This window comes from Pelodiscus sinensis, chromosome 5 (genome assembly GCF_049634645.1).
Source record: "Pelodiscus sinensis isolate JC-2024 chromosome 5, ASM4963464v1, whole genome shotgun sequence".
Classification (NCBI taxonomy): domain Eukaryota; kingdom Metazoa; phylum Chordata; order Testudines; family Trionychidae; genus Pelodiscus; species Pelodiscus sinensis.
The window spans coordinates 92,346,595-92,363,458 of record NC_134715.1 but is presented as its reverse complement, the minus strand read 5'-3'; the positions used below and the strand labels follow the sequence as shown (position 1 = coordinate 92,363,458).

The 16,864-nt window shown below is 41.3% G+C and overlaps 1 protein-coding gene across 1 annotated transcript; it reads left to right on the top strand.

Annotated features, from left to right (window-relative positions):
- Window positions 1-5,423: 5,423 nt before the first annotated feature.
- On the top strand, window positions 5,424-14,994 carry CHRNA9 (cholinergic receptor nicotinic alpha 9 subunit). Its single transcript, XM_006129494.4, has 5 exons — window positions 5,424-5,493; window positions 6,671-6,816; window positions 7,644-7,798; window positions 9,701-10,233; window positions 12,552-14,994. Exons 1-5 carry the CDS (start codon window positions 5,424-5,426, stop codon window positions 13,112-13,114), a joined length of 1,467 nt encoding a protein of 488 aa, XP_006129556.1. The 3' UTR covers window positions 13,115-14,994.
- The last annotated feature ends 1,870 nt before the right edge of the window (window positions 14,995-16,864 follow it).

Sequence of the window (16,864 nt, the reverse complement as noted above, 5' to 3'; positions counted from 1 at the left end):
GGGAGAAGTGGGAGGGGGAGAAGGAGTGGGAGGAGGAGCAGGAGCTGGGGAGCATACCACGCACGGAGCAGGTGCTGGAGCAGCACAAGGCATCACACTCTGCTCCAGGGTCTGCAGATAGGCACAGATGGCACGACCCTGGGCAAGCTGCTCCTGCCGGAGCTCCAAATCTAGTTCCACTCAGTGGTCGAGGGTGCAGGGCTTGCAGGGCCCCCAGGTGCTACTCTTGGTACTCCTGCAGTGTTCGGTTGGTCCTCCTGTGGAGCCCTTGTGTGTGGGAGTATGTCCCAGGCAAGGTGGTCTGCCCTGCACATGCAGCTGGTGCGGCTGTGGAGAAAGAAGAGCAGTGGTCAGTTCTCCCTGGGGACGCAGTGGGTGAAGCCCAGCCCCCTCTGCGAGGTGAGGATGACCGTGCTCTGCACTGTCAGAGCCGTTGTGCTTTCACAGAAGCTATGGTCGGATTGTCCAGCTATCCCCGGGAGTGGGAGCTGCCCTGAGACTGCACCCGTGCCCCTTTGATGTGTATAGTATGACCGAGGTGGGGGGGAGATGTCCCCTGCTTCTGCGTAGAGGGGGCTTGTGAAGGGAGGGCGTCCTGCTGTGTCCCACCCCGGGGTCAGGAGCATGTCAGGTCTCTTCACACACACGTGTGGCTAACAGGCCATGGCCCCTGTGTGGCACGCAGCTGGAGCAAGTGCTGGCATGTGCACAGGTTGCTGCATGATCCATGGTTAGCAAGGCCCACGCTTGCGGTCCCTGGTCTCCTCCCCACCACTGAGGAAGGGGACAGTGATGGCACTTACATGGTGTGACCTCCCCGGATGACCCTGGTGACTCTACTGCTGGGACAGCTCGGGGGTCCGGCTGGTGTGGCACCCTCCGTGGCAGCTCCTCCTCCACGCCCTGGTCAGGGCCCTCTGCTCCCAGCTGGCACGGACCGTTCTGTCCCCCAGGATGCGGTCCAGGGCCTAGACATAGGGGCAGGTGGGTGCCCCTGTTGGGGAGCTGCCCCATGTGGCCCTGGCATATCTCTGCTTCAATTATTTAATTTTCATGTGCACCTATTCTTGAGTGCGCATGTGGCCTTTTGTGGCCATGGTGGCAGCTATGCGGCTGTAGATGGCCGCGTTCCTCCATCTAGTGTGGAGATCATGGACATTGGAGGCCTCCCCCCAAACCTCAATGAGGTCCATGATCTCTGCACTAGTATAGGACGGCTCCTGGGAGCTGGGGGACTGGGCGGTGGAGGACTGGCTGGATCTGGCTGCCCGGCTCATATTGGGACCACTGGGTCAGGGTCAGTGACTGTCCTTGCAGGCCTGTAGCTGACACATGCAGTGTGGCCAGAGTCTACCCCTTTAAGGGGGCTGGGGCTGGGGGAGAGAAGAGGAGTTTTCCTGGTTTGGCCCAGAGTGGCCACCAGGGCTCCCTGGAAAGGGCTGGAGGCCCCCTATTTCGAAATAAGTGTCTACACGGTGCTTATTTCGAATTAGCTATTTCGAATTTGGCGTTATTCCTCATAGAATGAGGTTTAACTAATTCGAATTAAGCCCCCCACTATTTCGAATTTATTTCGAAATAGCAGTTTGCCTATATAGACGCTATTAAAATTAATTCGAAATAACGGCTGTTATTTCAAATTAACTTCAATGTGTAGACATACCCCCAGAGTGTTTTCAAAGACACTGGCTGTTGTTGCAGCCTATCTTTGCACACGGGCCGTGATTATCTTTCCGTACCTAGATGATTTCTTGGTAAAAGGACCTGTCAGAAGTAGAGATACACCAAATGATAGCAACAACCAGGCAAACATTCGAGCTGTTGGGCCTTATACTAAATACACAAAAATCAACTCTATAACTGACACAAATGCTAGAGTTCATAGGTGCTCAACTAGATTCTATATCAGCAAGGGCATACCTACCTCGGCAAACGTTTCAAGTGATCCAAGATCTTCTTACTGCTCGCAGGGTGGAAGGAGGCTTCCTGCACGCTCCTGCCCCCAGGCCCTGATTGACTTAGGGGTGGGGGAGCATGCCAAGCCTCTTCCAGGGCACGAGTGCCTAGTGGGAAGAAGGGCAAAGGGGCTTCCCTACCCCCAGACCAATCATGGTCTGGGGGTGGGTAGCCCCACCCCTTCCTGTTTAGGCCCCATCCCTTCCAGGGGCCCCTGGGGCTACTTCAAACATTTTTTAAGTGACCCCCGGGCAAAAATTATTGCCCACCCCTGGTTTATACCCATCTCCAGCATAGACTTGTATCTCATCCCTATGTCTTAAGATCTCTCACATGGTGGACTGATCTGTACAACCTTCTAGCAGGCATACCGTTTCACCAAGACCAACCCTTGGTACACATAATTACCGACACATCCCTCATTGGATGTGGAGCCCACATGGATACCATGTCGATACAAGGATAATGGACTACTCGAAAGGCCACTTTATATATCAATTTATTAGAACTCAGAGCTGTTTTCAATGCATGCAAGGATTTTGCTACACACATTCCTGGCAAAAATATCCTAATACTGACTGATAACATAACAACAATGTACTATATAAATCATCAAGGAGGTGCCCATTCCCGTTCTCTATGCACCGAAGCAGTTCAGTTATGGAACTGGTGCATATGAAACAAAATCATCCTGCTAGCTTCATGCTTACTGGGCATCAAGAACATAAGAGCAGACACCCTCAGCAGATATTTTGCCCCGGACCACGAATGGGAGCTACATCCTCCGGTTCTTCAATCCATCTTTTGGTGATGGGGTCTTCTGAAAATAGACCTGTTTGCATCCTACAAAAACAAGAAATGTTGACATTACTGTTCCAGAGCCAGCATTGAACCGAGATCTCCAGGGGACACTTTTCTTCTCAATTGGAAAGGCCCCCTCTTATATGCATTCCCTCCTACTCTGCTCATTCCCAAAGTGCTAGAGAAGATTACCAGAAACGAGGCAACAATTATTCTCATAGCACTGTTTTGGGCATGACAGATATGGTTCCCGTATCTGTATCTGATGTCTCCTTATCATCTTGTGATTCATCATGACCTCTTAACTCAGAACAGCGGAACCTTACTCTACCCACAACCACATGTTCTGTGCCTGACAGCATGACTCATTGTTGGTTCTATCAGGTGGAACTACAATATTCACACTAAGTAAAAGAGGTTCTTTTACACAGCAGAAAGCGATCTGCCCATTCCACTTACTTCCAGATTCCTTTTCTGGTGTTCCAACAAAAATTTGGACTCAAGCACAGTACCCTTACACAAAATGTTAGACTGCATCTTGTTCCTCAAGGATGCTGGATTGGCCCTTACATCCTTAAATGTACATTTGTCAGTGTAGGGTAAACTGAGGCAGTCCATGGTATCTTGCTGAGAACTAACAACTCAAATCCTAAATCATTAGGCCAGGCCTGGGGAAGCACACAGACAGCAGTTAACTTGACCCTGGTCGTCCTGGCAACTGCATTCCAAAGGGGCCTCTCTCTGATAAGGCCTGGCCGGTACCAGCCAGGATGCACGGTTTTCTCACTGTCTCCTGTAATTTCAGATGAATCAGCTTGGATCCCAAGGACTGTGCCAACACAAGGAAGGAGTCATCTCACAGTAGACATCACAATTTCAGCAAAACAAATTAACATCACCATGTCCATTTTGGGGCTTCCATCCTGTTTATGACGGCTCATTTAGCTTGTTAGGAATAACTACCTGTATTAGTGATAACGTGTTTAATTGGCAAGGGGTGGAGATACTGTGTAACTTTTGTAGTTCATTGGCTTATGTGCATATCTCATTTCCGCCACTAGACCTATCAAATCACTTCCCCTCCGTCCATCTGCTACCTATATAATCTAATGTATGTTTTGGTTAAGTTAGTGGTCTCCGGGCTAATACCTAGTTGGCACTCCACCAGCACTGTGTGTTCAATAAATCCTCTGCTTGTTTTCACCTGCACCCAGTGTTTCTGGAATTATTCCCTACTGACAGACATTACGGCTTTCCATCAACCAATAGAAAGGTTCTCAGTCCTTGTTACGGGGTGTGCAAAAAGATTTATAAAAGGTCTTTCCAACTTATACCCACCATGCAGATTACCACCACCATCGTGGAACTTGGAAATGGTGCTGGACACTCTAAACCATGCCCTCTTTGAGCCCCATTGATGATGACACTGAAGGTAGTCTTTCTGTTAGCAATCACTTCTGCTTGCAGAGTGAGCGACCTAGCAGCCTTACTGGCAGTTCCACCATATACCATTTTTAATAGAGACAACGTAATGTTGTGTCCGCATCCTTCTTTCATTCCTAAAGTGTGTTCGGACTTCTATATAAAAGAAATTGTACTCCCTTCCTTCTACCCTAAACCACACTTAATTACTAGAGATGTGATGTTTCATTTACTGGAAGTGCATAAAACCCTTGCATGTTATATAGGCAGAACTCAATCTTTCCACAAGTCTGACAGTTTACTCATTTCCACAATGTACTAAGGGGCACCCTCTGTCATAACAAGGAAAGTATTTTTGTTTTGACATATTAGTTTGCTTTCACCAGAAAGAACTGGTGAGTGTAAATTAGTGAGAGTAGTGAATATCTAGTGCCCATCACTGAATCTTAGTGCTTGAACTATAGTTTGATCACAAAGAAAACAGTGAATTTCTTTAACTAACATATGCGAAATATAAACAAATGAGTAACAATGGGCATCTGTTGCAGGTCACTCTTACTGAAAGAGTAAGAATAAACAATCTTGCTCAAACTGTTGTACTATTTTAAATCTCAGGTTCCCATGCCTGTGTGAGACTTACCTCGCAGTCATCTAAGCAACAAACACCAAAGGCTATCTTCTTTTTGTAAAGTTTCATGTCACTAAGGCCTCTGTTAAACTCGGACTGTGCTGTTCTGGAAGAATTCTATACTTATGGGGCCAGATTCTGCCACCATTACTCGTGTTGCAGAGTAAGTCACTACTCAGAATTTTCAGTGCTTTTAATGGGACTACATAGACTGAGCTACTGCTCACATAAAGATGACAACATTTGGCTCTCAATGAGGAAGTGTAAATGGAATAGTCTTCATATACTGAATCTCGATTGATGCATTAATAGTAAGAAAAAAAAACAGTAACACTATGGAAAGAATGAGCCTTTTGTGAAGTGTTTCATCTTGATATATCCATCATTCTGGTTTCTCACTGAGAAGCAGAGTGGGCAGCTCTCAGGTTACCAGGGCAGAGTGTAGTGTGCGCTAGAGCCCAGCTGAGGACACAGGAGACGTGCTGCTGCTGAGAAGAGCTCTTACCAGCAGCACCGCATTGCTTTTGTGCAGCTGTTGCACAACTAATTTGTCCCAGCTTTGGAAGGTGAAAACAATTTTTGTGTTCCTGGAGAAGTGGTTACTTCAGGGTTCACAATGAAGAGAAATAGTATACCACTTTACTGCTTGTCCCTTTGGTTGGTTTTCACAGCAACAATGCTTCAAGGTGAGAGCACTTCCCTATACCAGTGTGCATCCAGAGGCACACTTTATACACTTGATTGATTATTCCTTGTGCATGCACTGACTTCACGGTTCTCAGGGTACAAAAATGCAGTTTTGGCAGCAATTGATCCTCTTAACTGTTTCAAGTTATTTTATTATTTGCAGAATAATCACTGTAGAAATGTTTTCTGACAACATACTTTTGCATGTGATGCTATTTAAATAGTTTCATTAGCTTTGATTTCTCTTCTTTCCAGTGAAACTGGTATTTGAAATGTAGTTAGTCCGGTATTGCAGTACTAATAATTGAACAGCTAAATGGCAGAAGGGTCAAGTAGTCTGAGATACTTGGTGCATTCTTGCCTAGATAGGAATTTACTTAGGTCAGACAAATGTTAACATCCTTGTACTTTCCTTTTTGAAATCTATAACTCCATCTATAAAGATAATGCAGTACAACATAGAGAAACTTCAGAACATAAAGAAATCTGTAAACCTATGATTTTAAAGAAAATATTTCTGTGGATTATCTGTAGAGCATGATGAATAACAATTTTTTTTCACATATGCTGTAATCTTTGGAATAGATTGCAAAAATCATTGATGAAATGATCTAATTAATATATTCACTGATTACTCAATGAGCACTATACATTGGCCATATAATGGACAAAATTCATCAAATTATTTATTCAAACACGAATGCAATAAGAGAGGAGTAAATTACATAGGTAGTATTCAGTTATCTCTCAGAGCAATATTTATATGTAGGAAGACAGTACAAGCCACTAGCTAGAGAAAAGGGCTGGAAGTCAGACCTGGTTTCTAGTCTTAGCTCAGCATTTGAATGACTGTTTAAGCAAATCACTATGGTCTGGAATTTAAAACTTATTTAGGCATTGCTGCACTGAGCATTGCAATGCCTAACTCATTTTTAAAAAGGCACTTGGGAATCTAACCCTCCCCCTTTGATCCTGGGACAACCGGGGGTGTGCCAGCAGGAGGCCTGCACAATCCTTTCTCCTCCCCATGGGCCAGAAATATGATATAGTAGTATGTGTATATGACCATCTGGATGGCAGTATGTATTATAACAAATTTTGGTTGGAGCTTTCCAAATAGCTTTCTGATATTGCACAATAATTAATGTGATATATTTAATATACAATTTGATGCAGGTGTGGAATCAGCACAAGGAAAATATGCTCAAATGCTGTTCAGTGAACTGTTTGGAGGCTATTCAAATGCTCTGAGACCAGTGGAAGATACAGATAAAGCACTGAATGTTACCCTTCAGATCACACTGTCCCAAATTAAAGATATGGTGAGTAACAAGACAGTTCCATATTTTAGAGATGTGCAAACTCTTAAACCAATAATTTGCAAACTTTTAGACCTGTATGGGTTTCAGAATTTAAAACTTAGTTCACTTGGAGACATAAAAACAGTTTGCATTTTCATCCATAAAGTGATAAATATAATACAAATTTCTCAAAAGTATTCATAATGTGTACTCATTAGTTTAAAACACTATGACCTGTTTTTCATAGTGAACTAACTAAAAATGGTTAACCTGTTAGACTTCTTTTGTAATAGCAATTAGATACTAATTTTTTTTTTCAGGTTTGAATAATTGGTTTTGTCCCATTGCACTGATGCAAAAAACAAAAACAAAAAAAACAACAACCAACCTGGGTGTTTTTTCCTCAATAGTTTACATACTGTTTTGCAGAAGTAGTAGCTCTTCACAGTTTATGTTGTATCCGTCTTCCATTAAAAAGTTTTATTTTTAGCCTCCATATAATTCTTGTTTGGAAAACTGATTTGGTTTGAAAATTTTGAAGGCAATTGAGAAGGTATCTGCAGAGAGAGAAGAAAAATCCTCAATAGTTTGTAAAATACAGTTGATTTAAAATAAGTGTAAACATTAACATGTGTATGTACCAAACTAAGGTCTGACCATGCATGGTTTTCAGATAAATCAATTGGAATTGTCATATGAACAGGCCTCTGAACAGGTATTATAGAATTCTTACAGTATAGTAAATCTTAGAAGAAACACATTATGTTTATAAAATGAACGCTCCCTGAAATTAAGTGGGGTTTCTTTGAGACATGGATTAGAAATGTTTATATAGTAATTCCTTACAGGATGAAAAAAACCAAATTTTGACTGTGTATTTATGGATTCGACAAAGTTGGTATGATACATATCTCAAGTGGGACAAGAATAAATATGATGGGTTGGATTCTATCCGGATTCCTAGCAACCTGGTATGGAGACCAGACATTGTGCTGTATAATAAGTAAGTGCAATTAGAGGGGCAGTTCTTAGCACCATCACATAATTAGCTTTAATTTTCCTTTATATATAAAGAAATTTCCCTATGGGTAAGTTAACCCATAACCATCCATTTCCAGTTCATTGCACCTTTCTTTGGAGTGTTTGGATCTGGCCCATAAAGATACTGGACTAGACAGACTATTGCTGTGATCTGGTATGGCAATTTCTGTGTTAATATGATGCTATAGTAGTAGGTCTCCATGCCCCAATTCATAATTGGTCTATGCACAAAGTTAAGAGGCTGTATAGAGAAAGTGATTTATCTTGAAATTTTGGCATGGCAGTTTGGAGGTCATATCAAAAACTTTCTTTGTCCATAACAGAGCTACATATGCACAAAATCTATGCTTCAGTCACAGCTGAATTAGAAACCCAAATTAAATAGTTGATGCCTTTTTGCCCATTCTGTTGTGCTGTGCCCAGGGAGTGCTTAATTTGCTTCTAGGCTTGGCAGTTCGTAGTCCTGGCACCTGTGGGTTTGCTGCTTCAGTTATGAGAGTTAAAAAAAATTGCTTGAGTCCCAGCATTTCTTTAATTGTAAATTAAGCACTGGGGAGTTTCCAGATGATTGACTCATTATGTGGAAAAAGGATACTTTGTTGCTTCTTTAGAAAAAAAAAAGTTGAAGTGTTTTATAAGGAGGAAACAATCTTTCAAAATCTGTTTAAAACAGTTTTGATCTAGTTTACATTAAAGGGACATTACTGATCAGCTTTGGTTTGCAATATCACCTACTAGAAAGGGACACCACAAAGTGAAAATTAGATTAATTCACATTAAGGACCTTTTTTCTCAATTTTTTTCCAACATCGAATTACTTACTATTATTTGAGCTAGTTTATTTGTTAGGATCGATAATAAAGCTAAAACTATCAGTTTTACTAGCACAGTGATACAGTATTTAGGCTTTCAGCATGGCAATGATCATATAATCAGACACTCCACTTATAGAATGTAGCCCCAAATGTTTACACTCCATGGTTATGTCTACACTCCAGGCTTTTTGCGCAAGAATAACTGTTCTTGCGCAAAAACTTGGGGAGCAACTATACGGCACGCGTGTTCTTGCCCATGTAAATTTACAGTAAAGCATCAGAAAAGAGGGCTTCTTGCATAAGTGGTATTCCTCTCCCCACGAGGAATAAACCCTCTTGCGCAAGAAGGCAGTGTGGATGGGCAACAGGGGTTTCTTGCGCAAGAAACCCCTATGGGCTAAAATTGCCATCAGAGCTTTCTTGCGCAAGAGAGCATCCACATCGCCATGGACGCTCTTGCGCAAAAGCACATCGCTTGAGCAAAAGCACATGGCAGTGTGGACGTGCTCTTGCACAAGACCTTTTGCGCAGCACAAAACAGTTCTTGCGCAAGAAGCCTGCAGTGTAGATGTAGCCCAAAAGACACAATCTGTGGTGCACATGTTGTAAAGGGCTCAGGGGCTCCTTATGGAGTAGTAGCAGGACCAGACCTAGGTCTGAGACACCTATGAACTCTGATGTGACTCTCATTAGCAGTAAAATCATCTTCTTAACATTTTTGTGGCAGCCTAAATATTGTAATAAATTCATAATCATCTAAGATTTGAAGTTTGTCATCAGTGCTGCACACTGAAATTTATAATTGCATTAGGAATAGCACTCATATTCACTGCTTCAAAAAAGAAGAGGCTCTTACTGCTTGAGCTAAGGAGAATTTCAGTTATATGTTAGCAATATTGGGACATTACACACAACTGAGTCTGTCCTAAAAAAGTCATTATGATGTCCATACACAACAGCCACCAGTTCATTACAATATTAAGTGATGTGAATTCAGACGTGTTAATCTGATTTTTCTGACATATTTTGTGTTTCAATTTATCATTTAGGGCGGATGATGACTTTTCAGAACCAGTGAACACAAATGTAGTACTGAGACATGATGGAAAAATTACTTGGGATGCACCAGCAATAACAAAGAGTTCATGTGTGGTTGATGTTTCTTATTTTCCCTTTGATCATCAGCAGTGTAACCTTACCTTTGGTTCCTGGACCTACAATGGTAATCAGGTAGACCTATTCAATGCTTTGGACAGTGGAGATCTATCTGACTTTATAGAAGATGTAGAGTGGGAAATTCATGGTATGCCAGCTGTTAAGAATGTAATCACATATGGTTGCTGCTCTGAGCCATATCCAGATATTACGTTCACACTGATCTTGAAAAGGAGGTCTTCTTTCTATATATTTAACCTGCTGCTCCCTTGTGTTTTGATCTCTTTTCTGGCGCCACTTGGATTCTACCTTCCTGCAGACTCTGGAGAGAAAGTGTCACTTGGTGTTACAATTCTGCTTGCTCTAACTGTATTTCAGCTAATGGTTGCAGAGAGCATGCCTCCTTCTGAAAATGTGCCCTTAATAGGTGGGTATTTCACATTTTTATCAAGGCTAATAAGTAGTAGTTTTTTAATGTCAAGGAGACTCCAGATTCTGTTAGTGGTATGTAAAGATAAATTTTGTGATGCAAAGTTTCTAAAACCTAGTGTAATTCATCAAATGTATATGGAAGCTGTACAACTATAATGAGGTTCTATGACAAGATTTTGTGTTGCATGGGGATCAGCTGATAATAAAAGAGGGTATGTCTACACTACCCCGCTAGTTCGAACTAGCGGGGTAATGTAGGCATACCGCAATTGCAAATGAAGCCCGGGATTTGAATTTCCCGGGCTTCATTTGCATAAGCAGGGCGCCGCCATTTTTAAATTCCCGCTCGTTCGAACCCCGTGCAGCGCGGCTACACGGGGCACGAACTAAGTAGTTCGAACTAGGTTTCCTAGTTCGAACTACTGTTACTCCTCATTCCATGAGGAGTAATGGTAGTTCAAACTAGGAAGCCTAGTTCAAACTACCTAGTTCGTGCCCCGTGTAGCCGTGCTGCACAGGGTTCGAACGAGCGGGGATTTAAAAATGGCGGCGCCCCGTTTATGCAAATGAAGCCCAGGAAATTCAAATCCCGGGCTTCATTTGCAATTGCGGTATGCTTACATTACCCTCCTAATTCGAATTAGGAGGGTAGTGTAGACATACCCAGAGAGAGGTCCCTGGGTTGCAGTGTTAATGAAAGAAAACTGCAGGTCAAACTTCAAGATGTAATCTTCGCAGACTCTCAAACTATAATGGTTCAGTAATTGTCTGAGATGTCACACAGGGTGTTCCAGGTTTTGGTGTAGTGATTCATTTGGTGGAAATGTGATATCTTGAGAAGCTGGATGAGAACATTGTGGGTTATGTGTTAGAAGCAAAAGGGAGTTTGTGGAAGTGAGGCTCTGACACTGTGATAGGGAAGGGGTGAGCGCTAAGTCCTCCGTACCTTCTTCATCTCTTAGCTCTACTATGGTTTGATGATGACTCCTGGTATCACAAGACATGGTGCTGCAGACCACAGCAGTTCCATCAGGGAGAGAAGCCAGACAAACATTGGGGCTCCCTATGTCTGTTCATGCACAGCTGAGCTGTTGAACTTTTGCTATGGCCGGGAGACTGGAGAAGCATATTGAGGGTGCGATGACACTTTCTCTTGTCCCCAGGGGCATAAAAAGAACTGGTTTAGTTCCCTTCCAGATTCCGATCCTCACTTAAGTCCCACAAACTGCCCCAACTCCAAGGTAGGGTCAGGCTCGGGGGGATTTATTCTACAGGCAGACTTTATGTGAGGATTTGGGAACAATTTACAGAAGAGATCAGCTGGGGAAGCTGAAGAGCAGACCTGTTATACAGAAGGAGAAGGCTGGGTGAAGCACTGTCTTCTCTGGCTCACATGATGGATAGCCCTTTTAATGCAAACCAGAGCAGGTTAGCTGTAGAAGACTTTCCTTATGGTGCAAGTTCATTGCTTCCCATGTGCAACATAACCTGTTATCCCAGGGTGAAGCACTCATCTATCAACAAGTTCCTAGGTGGCCTGTTAGGCTCTGCAAGGAGCTGAGTACACTTATAGTACAACTTGTTCTGCAGCGTAGGACCAGGACTCCTGTTCCCTTCCTTCAGTGAGTCATAGCTGATCTGTGGGGGGAAAAGTAGAGAAGTGTGTATATGCCTCTTCTCCTGCACAGCTCAGCTTTCAGGCTCCCATTTTCTCCCCAATAGTTCTGCCAACCTGTAGACATTTCCAGCCTCTCATACATCTGGAAACTCCAAGATGAAAAATGTGATCTTCATTGTTTCTATGGTAAAAATCAACACTTATGACAATGTAAAGTAATCACTTGCAGAATAGGTCATGTGGTTTTTTTCAAAATTAATTTAGGTACTGGGAAGTGGTGTAACAAATGTGAAGTGTGTAAATGTTGATGCAGATTTTTTAGGGAGCCTAAAAATATGTGAAATTCCCTGTGAACATTTTTTTAAAAAGACTTTAACATCTTTTTGATAGCTTTTTGAAACTGGGACACTTGAGAGTATGAATTTTACCTTGATAATTGGAGATGGTTATTTTGAAAATGATTTGGGTCATGATCAGTGGGAGATTTTGTTTGTTTGAATGGACTTAAACTATTTTAAGTGGCACACCACAATGCAAGCAGAACTATAGAGGATTAGGGTGAACTCCAGAATTCTGACAACTACTCAGGAACATTTAGCTTGATGTTGTGGGATTTTTTTCCTTTCTGCAGTGGATGATTATAACTCAAATAGTACTTTTAATAGAAATATAAATTTCCCTATTTTACATTACAGGCAAATATTACATAGCAACTATGACAATGATCACAGCATCCACTGCACTAACCATCATTATAATGAATATCCATCACTGCGGAGCAGAAGCCCAACCTGTTCCACAATGGGCAAGGGTGGTTATTTTGGACTACATGTCAAAGATCTTTTTTGTTTATGATGTGGGTGAAAATTGTATAAGTCCACAAAGAGTAAAAGCACAAAACCATAAATTAAGAAAGGACTGTAAGTATCAAAAAAAGCAGGATGGACCTGAGTCGGTGAGCAGTCAACTTTCCAAAAACAGTGACAGTGATCTTAAGAAGAAGCTGGATAGGCATTTAAATAACAGTAATGGAATTCAATGTGAAAACACCAAGGATGCTGTTAACTGCTGCTCCTGTTATAAAGTACTGATAAAGAATATTGAGTATATTTCTAATTGCATTAGAGACCACAAAGCAAATCGTGCTAAAGGAAATGAGTGGAAAAAGGTAGCAAAAGTGATGGACAGATTCTTCATGTGGATTTTTTTTCTTATGGTGTTTTTCATGAGCTTACTGATTATTGGCAAAGCAATTTAATTGAAGATATTAGAGTGTATTTTGATGTATGAAGGAATGTTTTAGCTAGTTTGCCTTAATGGTACTTTATTACTGAGAGATTTATTTTATGTTTTTGTATATTTAATTCTGTCAAAACAAACAATAATTTGAGAGATTGCAGTGATACAAGTTGTCTTCTCAGAATGGATACCCCTGATCTGATGGAATCAAATTTTGCTCAGGTAAGGGTCATATTAGCAACTTGCCAGAAGGTAAGGGCTGAGTCTAACATGTATTGAACTGAACAGTTGCAACTGCCCATATCTGTAAAATGAAGTGCGCCCTGTGAAAGAGTGCTGGACAAGTATGCTGTGCTCTTTCTTGATTAAAACAGTTTATAGTCTTGGGTTGGCTCAATAAGCATTGTATCCTAGAATCAGTGATCCTTGTGGGATACATCTCTGTAGTAAAGATAATAAAATTCCAATGGCTACATTTTATGTATGACCTGTAATATGACCAACTTGCTATGTGATATTTATTTCTCTAAATGTGAATATTTGACAATTCCCCTGAGACCATCTCTGCTAAGCTGCTGCTATCTGTCTCCCTCTTTCACTCTGTCATTTTGCCTCATCCTTTTCTTCTGGCATCTTTTCATGTTTATGTCCTAACACCCACCTGCCTCTAACTGCTGTTGCATCTCCTTTTTCCCTTCTAAATTCTATGCATTTGTTAAAAACAGAGCTATCTTGATTTCCTTACAGCTAATTCCTGCCTGGATCCCTGCTGGTATTATTTTCATGACATCAAAACTGTGCTCACCATTATTTCTATGACTTTTTCCTGGCTAAGTATTGGGCCCCTCTTCCCTTTCATTCTCCTTGAACTTTCTGCTGCCTTTGACACTGTTTTCTTCTTTCTTCTTAATTGCACATCTTCCCCTGTATTTGCACAGTGTAAAGATCTACTACATGTAAGCGGGAGGAGGGCTGATCCTCTTTTGGAGCCCTACCCTAATACAGCTAAACAATGGAAATGTGATTTCTCTTTATTCAACACTGCTCATTCTGTTATTTCATTCTCCCGCTCATCCATATCTCTTTTATCTGTCTTGTCCACTTGTTGCATCCTGTTTTGACATCTAGATTTTAAGATTTTAGGGACAGGGTCTGTTTTCTTTGTCACTTGTCTATGCAATACCTAGCACAACAGGTGTGATTATTGCATAACTGCCTTTACAAATCATAAATTTTAAACAGACTTATTGAAGTGTTGTGAAAGTCAGCCAGTTGACTTTGTAAAACTGCTCAGCACATCTACTGCTTATGTGGTTTTTATTACTACTGTATGTGCTTGATTTATAGACAAAATTCTTTTACTGATTTTTTACTCTTTTAGCTCTGCAGACTTTATATCCATCATGAAGATGTCCTTTGCAGAATAGTTAAAAGTTTACAAGGCATACCTAGGGCAAGCGAAAGACCTTTACCAAGCACCTTGAGCTTTCAAACAATGATATTCTAGATGCAGTGAGAGAAACAGGATAACACTGAAATGGATCCCAGTCAAAAGTTCATGTGATAAAACTCATTTTCATAATTGTTGCAACTTATAGCACACTGGTGAATGTGTTATTTAAGATGCCAAGTAGTCAGAACAGCAGAGCATTGTCATTGTTCTCCAAAAACTCATTGGAAGAAAGGGATTTGTATTATGTAAATGATACATTGAATTCTTAATGACTGATTTTGTCTCTTGTGTGGAATAATTAAAGCTGTAAGCCTATCTGGATTCTCATACATAATGTAAGACATAAAAGCCTAGGTGCTAGTGTAAAAGTAATTTGAGTAGTAATTAGAATAAACTAAGTAGTTGACAAAATATTGCAAGTTGTATGTAGCACTCTATGATTTCCCTGGTGCATATTCTATTCAGAAGTCAAACCATGCATTTTCCCAGAGCAGACAAATGGCACCATCTATTTGCTCTCAGTGTTAATTCTTAGACATGTACCATGAAGCTAACTAAAGAAGTCTGTTCTATGCCATGGAAAAAATAATGTCTAAATGTGTGAGAGGAGGAGAAATACTAAAGATGATTCTAAATTGTTGAGACTTCGAACTACATTAAAATATGCACACAGACTTTCATACACAATATTTGCACTCATAACTGCATTTGATTTAAAATGTATAAGTGCAAATAGAAGCATAAAGATGTGTGTGGATCTTGTGTTTTCTTTAAATAAAAATTTTGTCTCTAACTATTTTTCCCCTGAAAGAATGTAAGGGTTAGAATATTTTGCACCTCCCTTTAACTTCTGTTTGAAGACCTCAAAGCATGAGAGAATTCCCTCACAGGAATGGTGTGAGGCTTCAGAATTATGCCCAAATTTTTATCAGACTGTTTAGACTGTAATCAAGTTACTCTTATATATCTGGTGGACAAATTAGATAACAGACTCTTCCTGCTACCAGACAAACAGATACAAGATTCAATGGTTTGTGGGTAGCTAAATTAAAAATAAGGTGCATATTTTAAACAACGAGAGTAATTAATTACCCATGGTTGGGGTGGATTCTCTATCACTGGCAATCTTTGAATAAGACTGGATTTTTTTCTCACAGACCCTTCAGTTCAACTACAGCTATTATTTGAAGCAGGAATGAATTAAGATCAGTCCTAAGGCCTTTGTTATCTAGGAAGTTAGACTAGATCATCGTAGTGGTCCTTACTAGACTTAAAAGAGAATTTGTGGCTATATAGATAGTGAAACTGAGTCACAGAGAAATTGAGTGATCTGCCTAAGGTGTCACACATCATTGCAAAAAATGAAACCAACAGCATATGTCCTGATATTACTAACCTCCACTTCTGTGTTTTAATGTCTCTCCCCACCAAAAAAAGCCAGAGCCTTCTTGACTTTCTAGACTCCTGAGCACTGCATACAGACTGTGAAACCTGAGAGGTCATTTCTCTTTTGAGTGTTCTATTACTCTGATATCTTATGTTTTTTATGAATGCTGCCTTATCAAAATTAACACTCAATGGCTACGTCTAGACTGGCATGATTTTCAGCAAATGCTTTTAACGGAAAAGTTTTTCCATTAAAAGCATTTGCGGAAAAGAGCATCTAGTACTTTTTGCGGAAAAAAAGTACTTTTTGCGGAAAAGCGGCCGTGCCAATCTAGACACGGTTTTGCGCAAGAAAGCCCCGATTACCATTTTTGCCATTGGGGATTTTTTGCGCAAAATGGTTTTTAGCTGTCTACACTGGTCCTCCCAAATGGGAGCAGCATAGTATTTGCGGAAGAACACTGACACTCTTACATTAGATCGTCAGTGTTCTTGCACAAATTCAAGCGGCCAGTGTAGACAGCTGGCAAGTTTTTCCACAAAAGCAGCCATTTTTGCGGAAAAACTTGCCAGTCTAGACGCAGCCATTGTGGGCAGTGTTCCCTCTAAGGTTTCCCATCCATGAGTGGAGTGAGTTTTGTCTTGAGCATCCACATTGACATCATGTGCGCTTATTCGGATGTGTGCCACTGTGGTACCCACCAGTTATTAACACACACACACATACATATATATACTCATTTAAATTGTTATACAAGAAAAAATACTAAACCAAGAGATAATTAATAAAGTGCATGACCCTGTGGTACAGTAATCAGGGGAGGGGGTGATAGGTAAGGGGGGAGTGCTCAGGCCAGGGGGAGCATAGGATGTGCAGGAGCACAGGGGGTGCAGGATTCAGGGCAAGGGGGAGCATAGGATGGGGGGCTT

What these genes read in the sequence shown, in the direction of transcription:
- CHRNA9 (XM_006129494.4), top strand. Translation starts at nt 5,424, where the DNA reads ATGAAGAGAAATAGTATACCACTTTACTGCTTGTCCCTTTGGTTGGTT. An exon ending in CACAGCAACAATGCTTCAAG is followed by an intron (nt 5,494 to 6,670) that starts GTGAGAGCACTT and finishes AATTTGATGCAG; the next exon opens with GTGTGGAATCAGCACAAGGA. An exon ending in GACATTGTGCTGTATAATAA is followed by an intron (nt 7,799 to 9,700) that starts GTAAGTGCAATT and finishes TTTATCATTTAG; the next exon opens with GGCGGATGATGACTTTTCAG.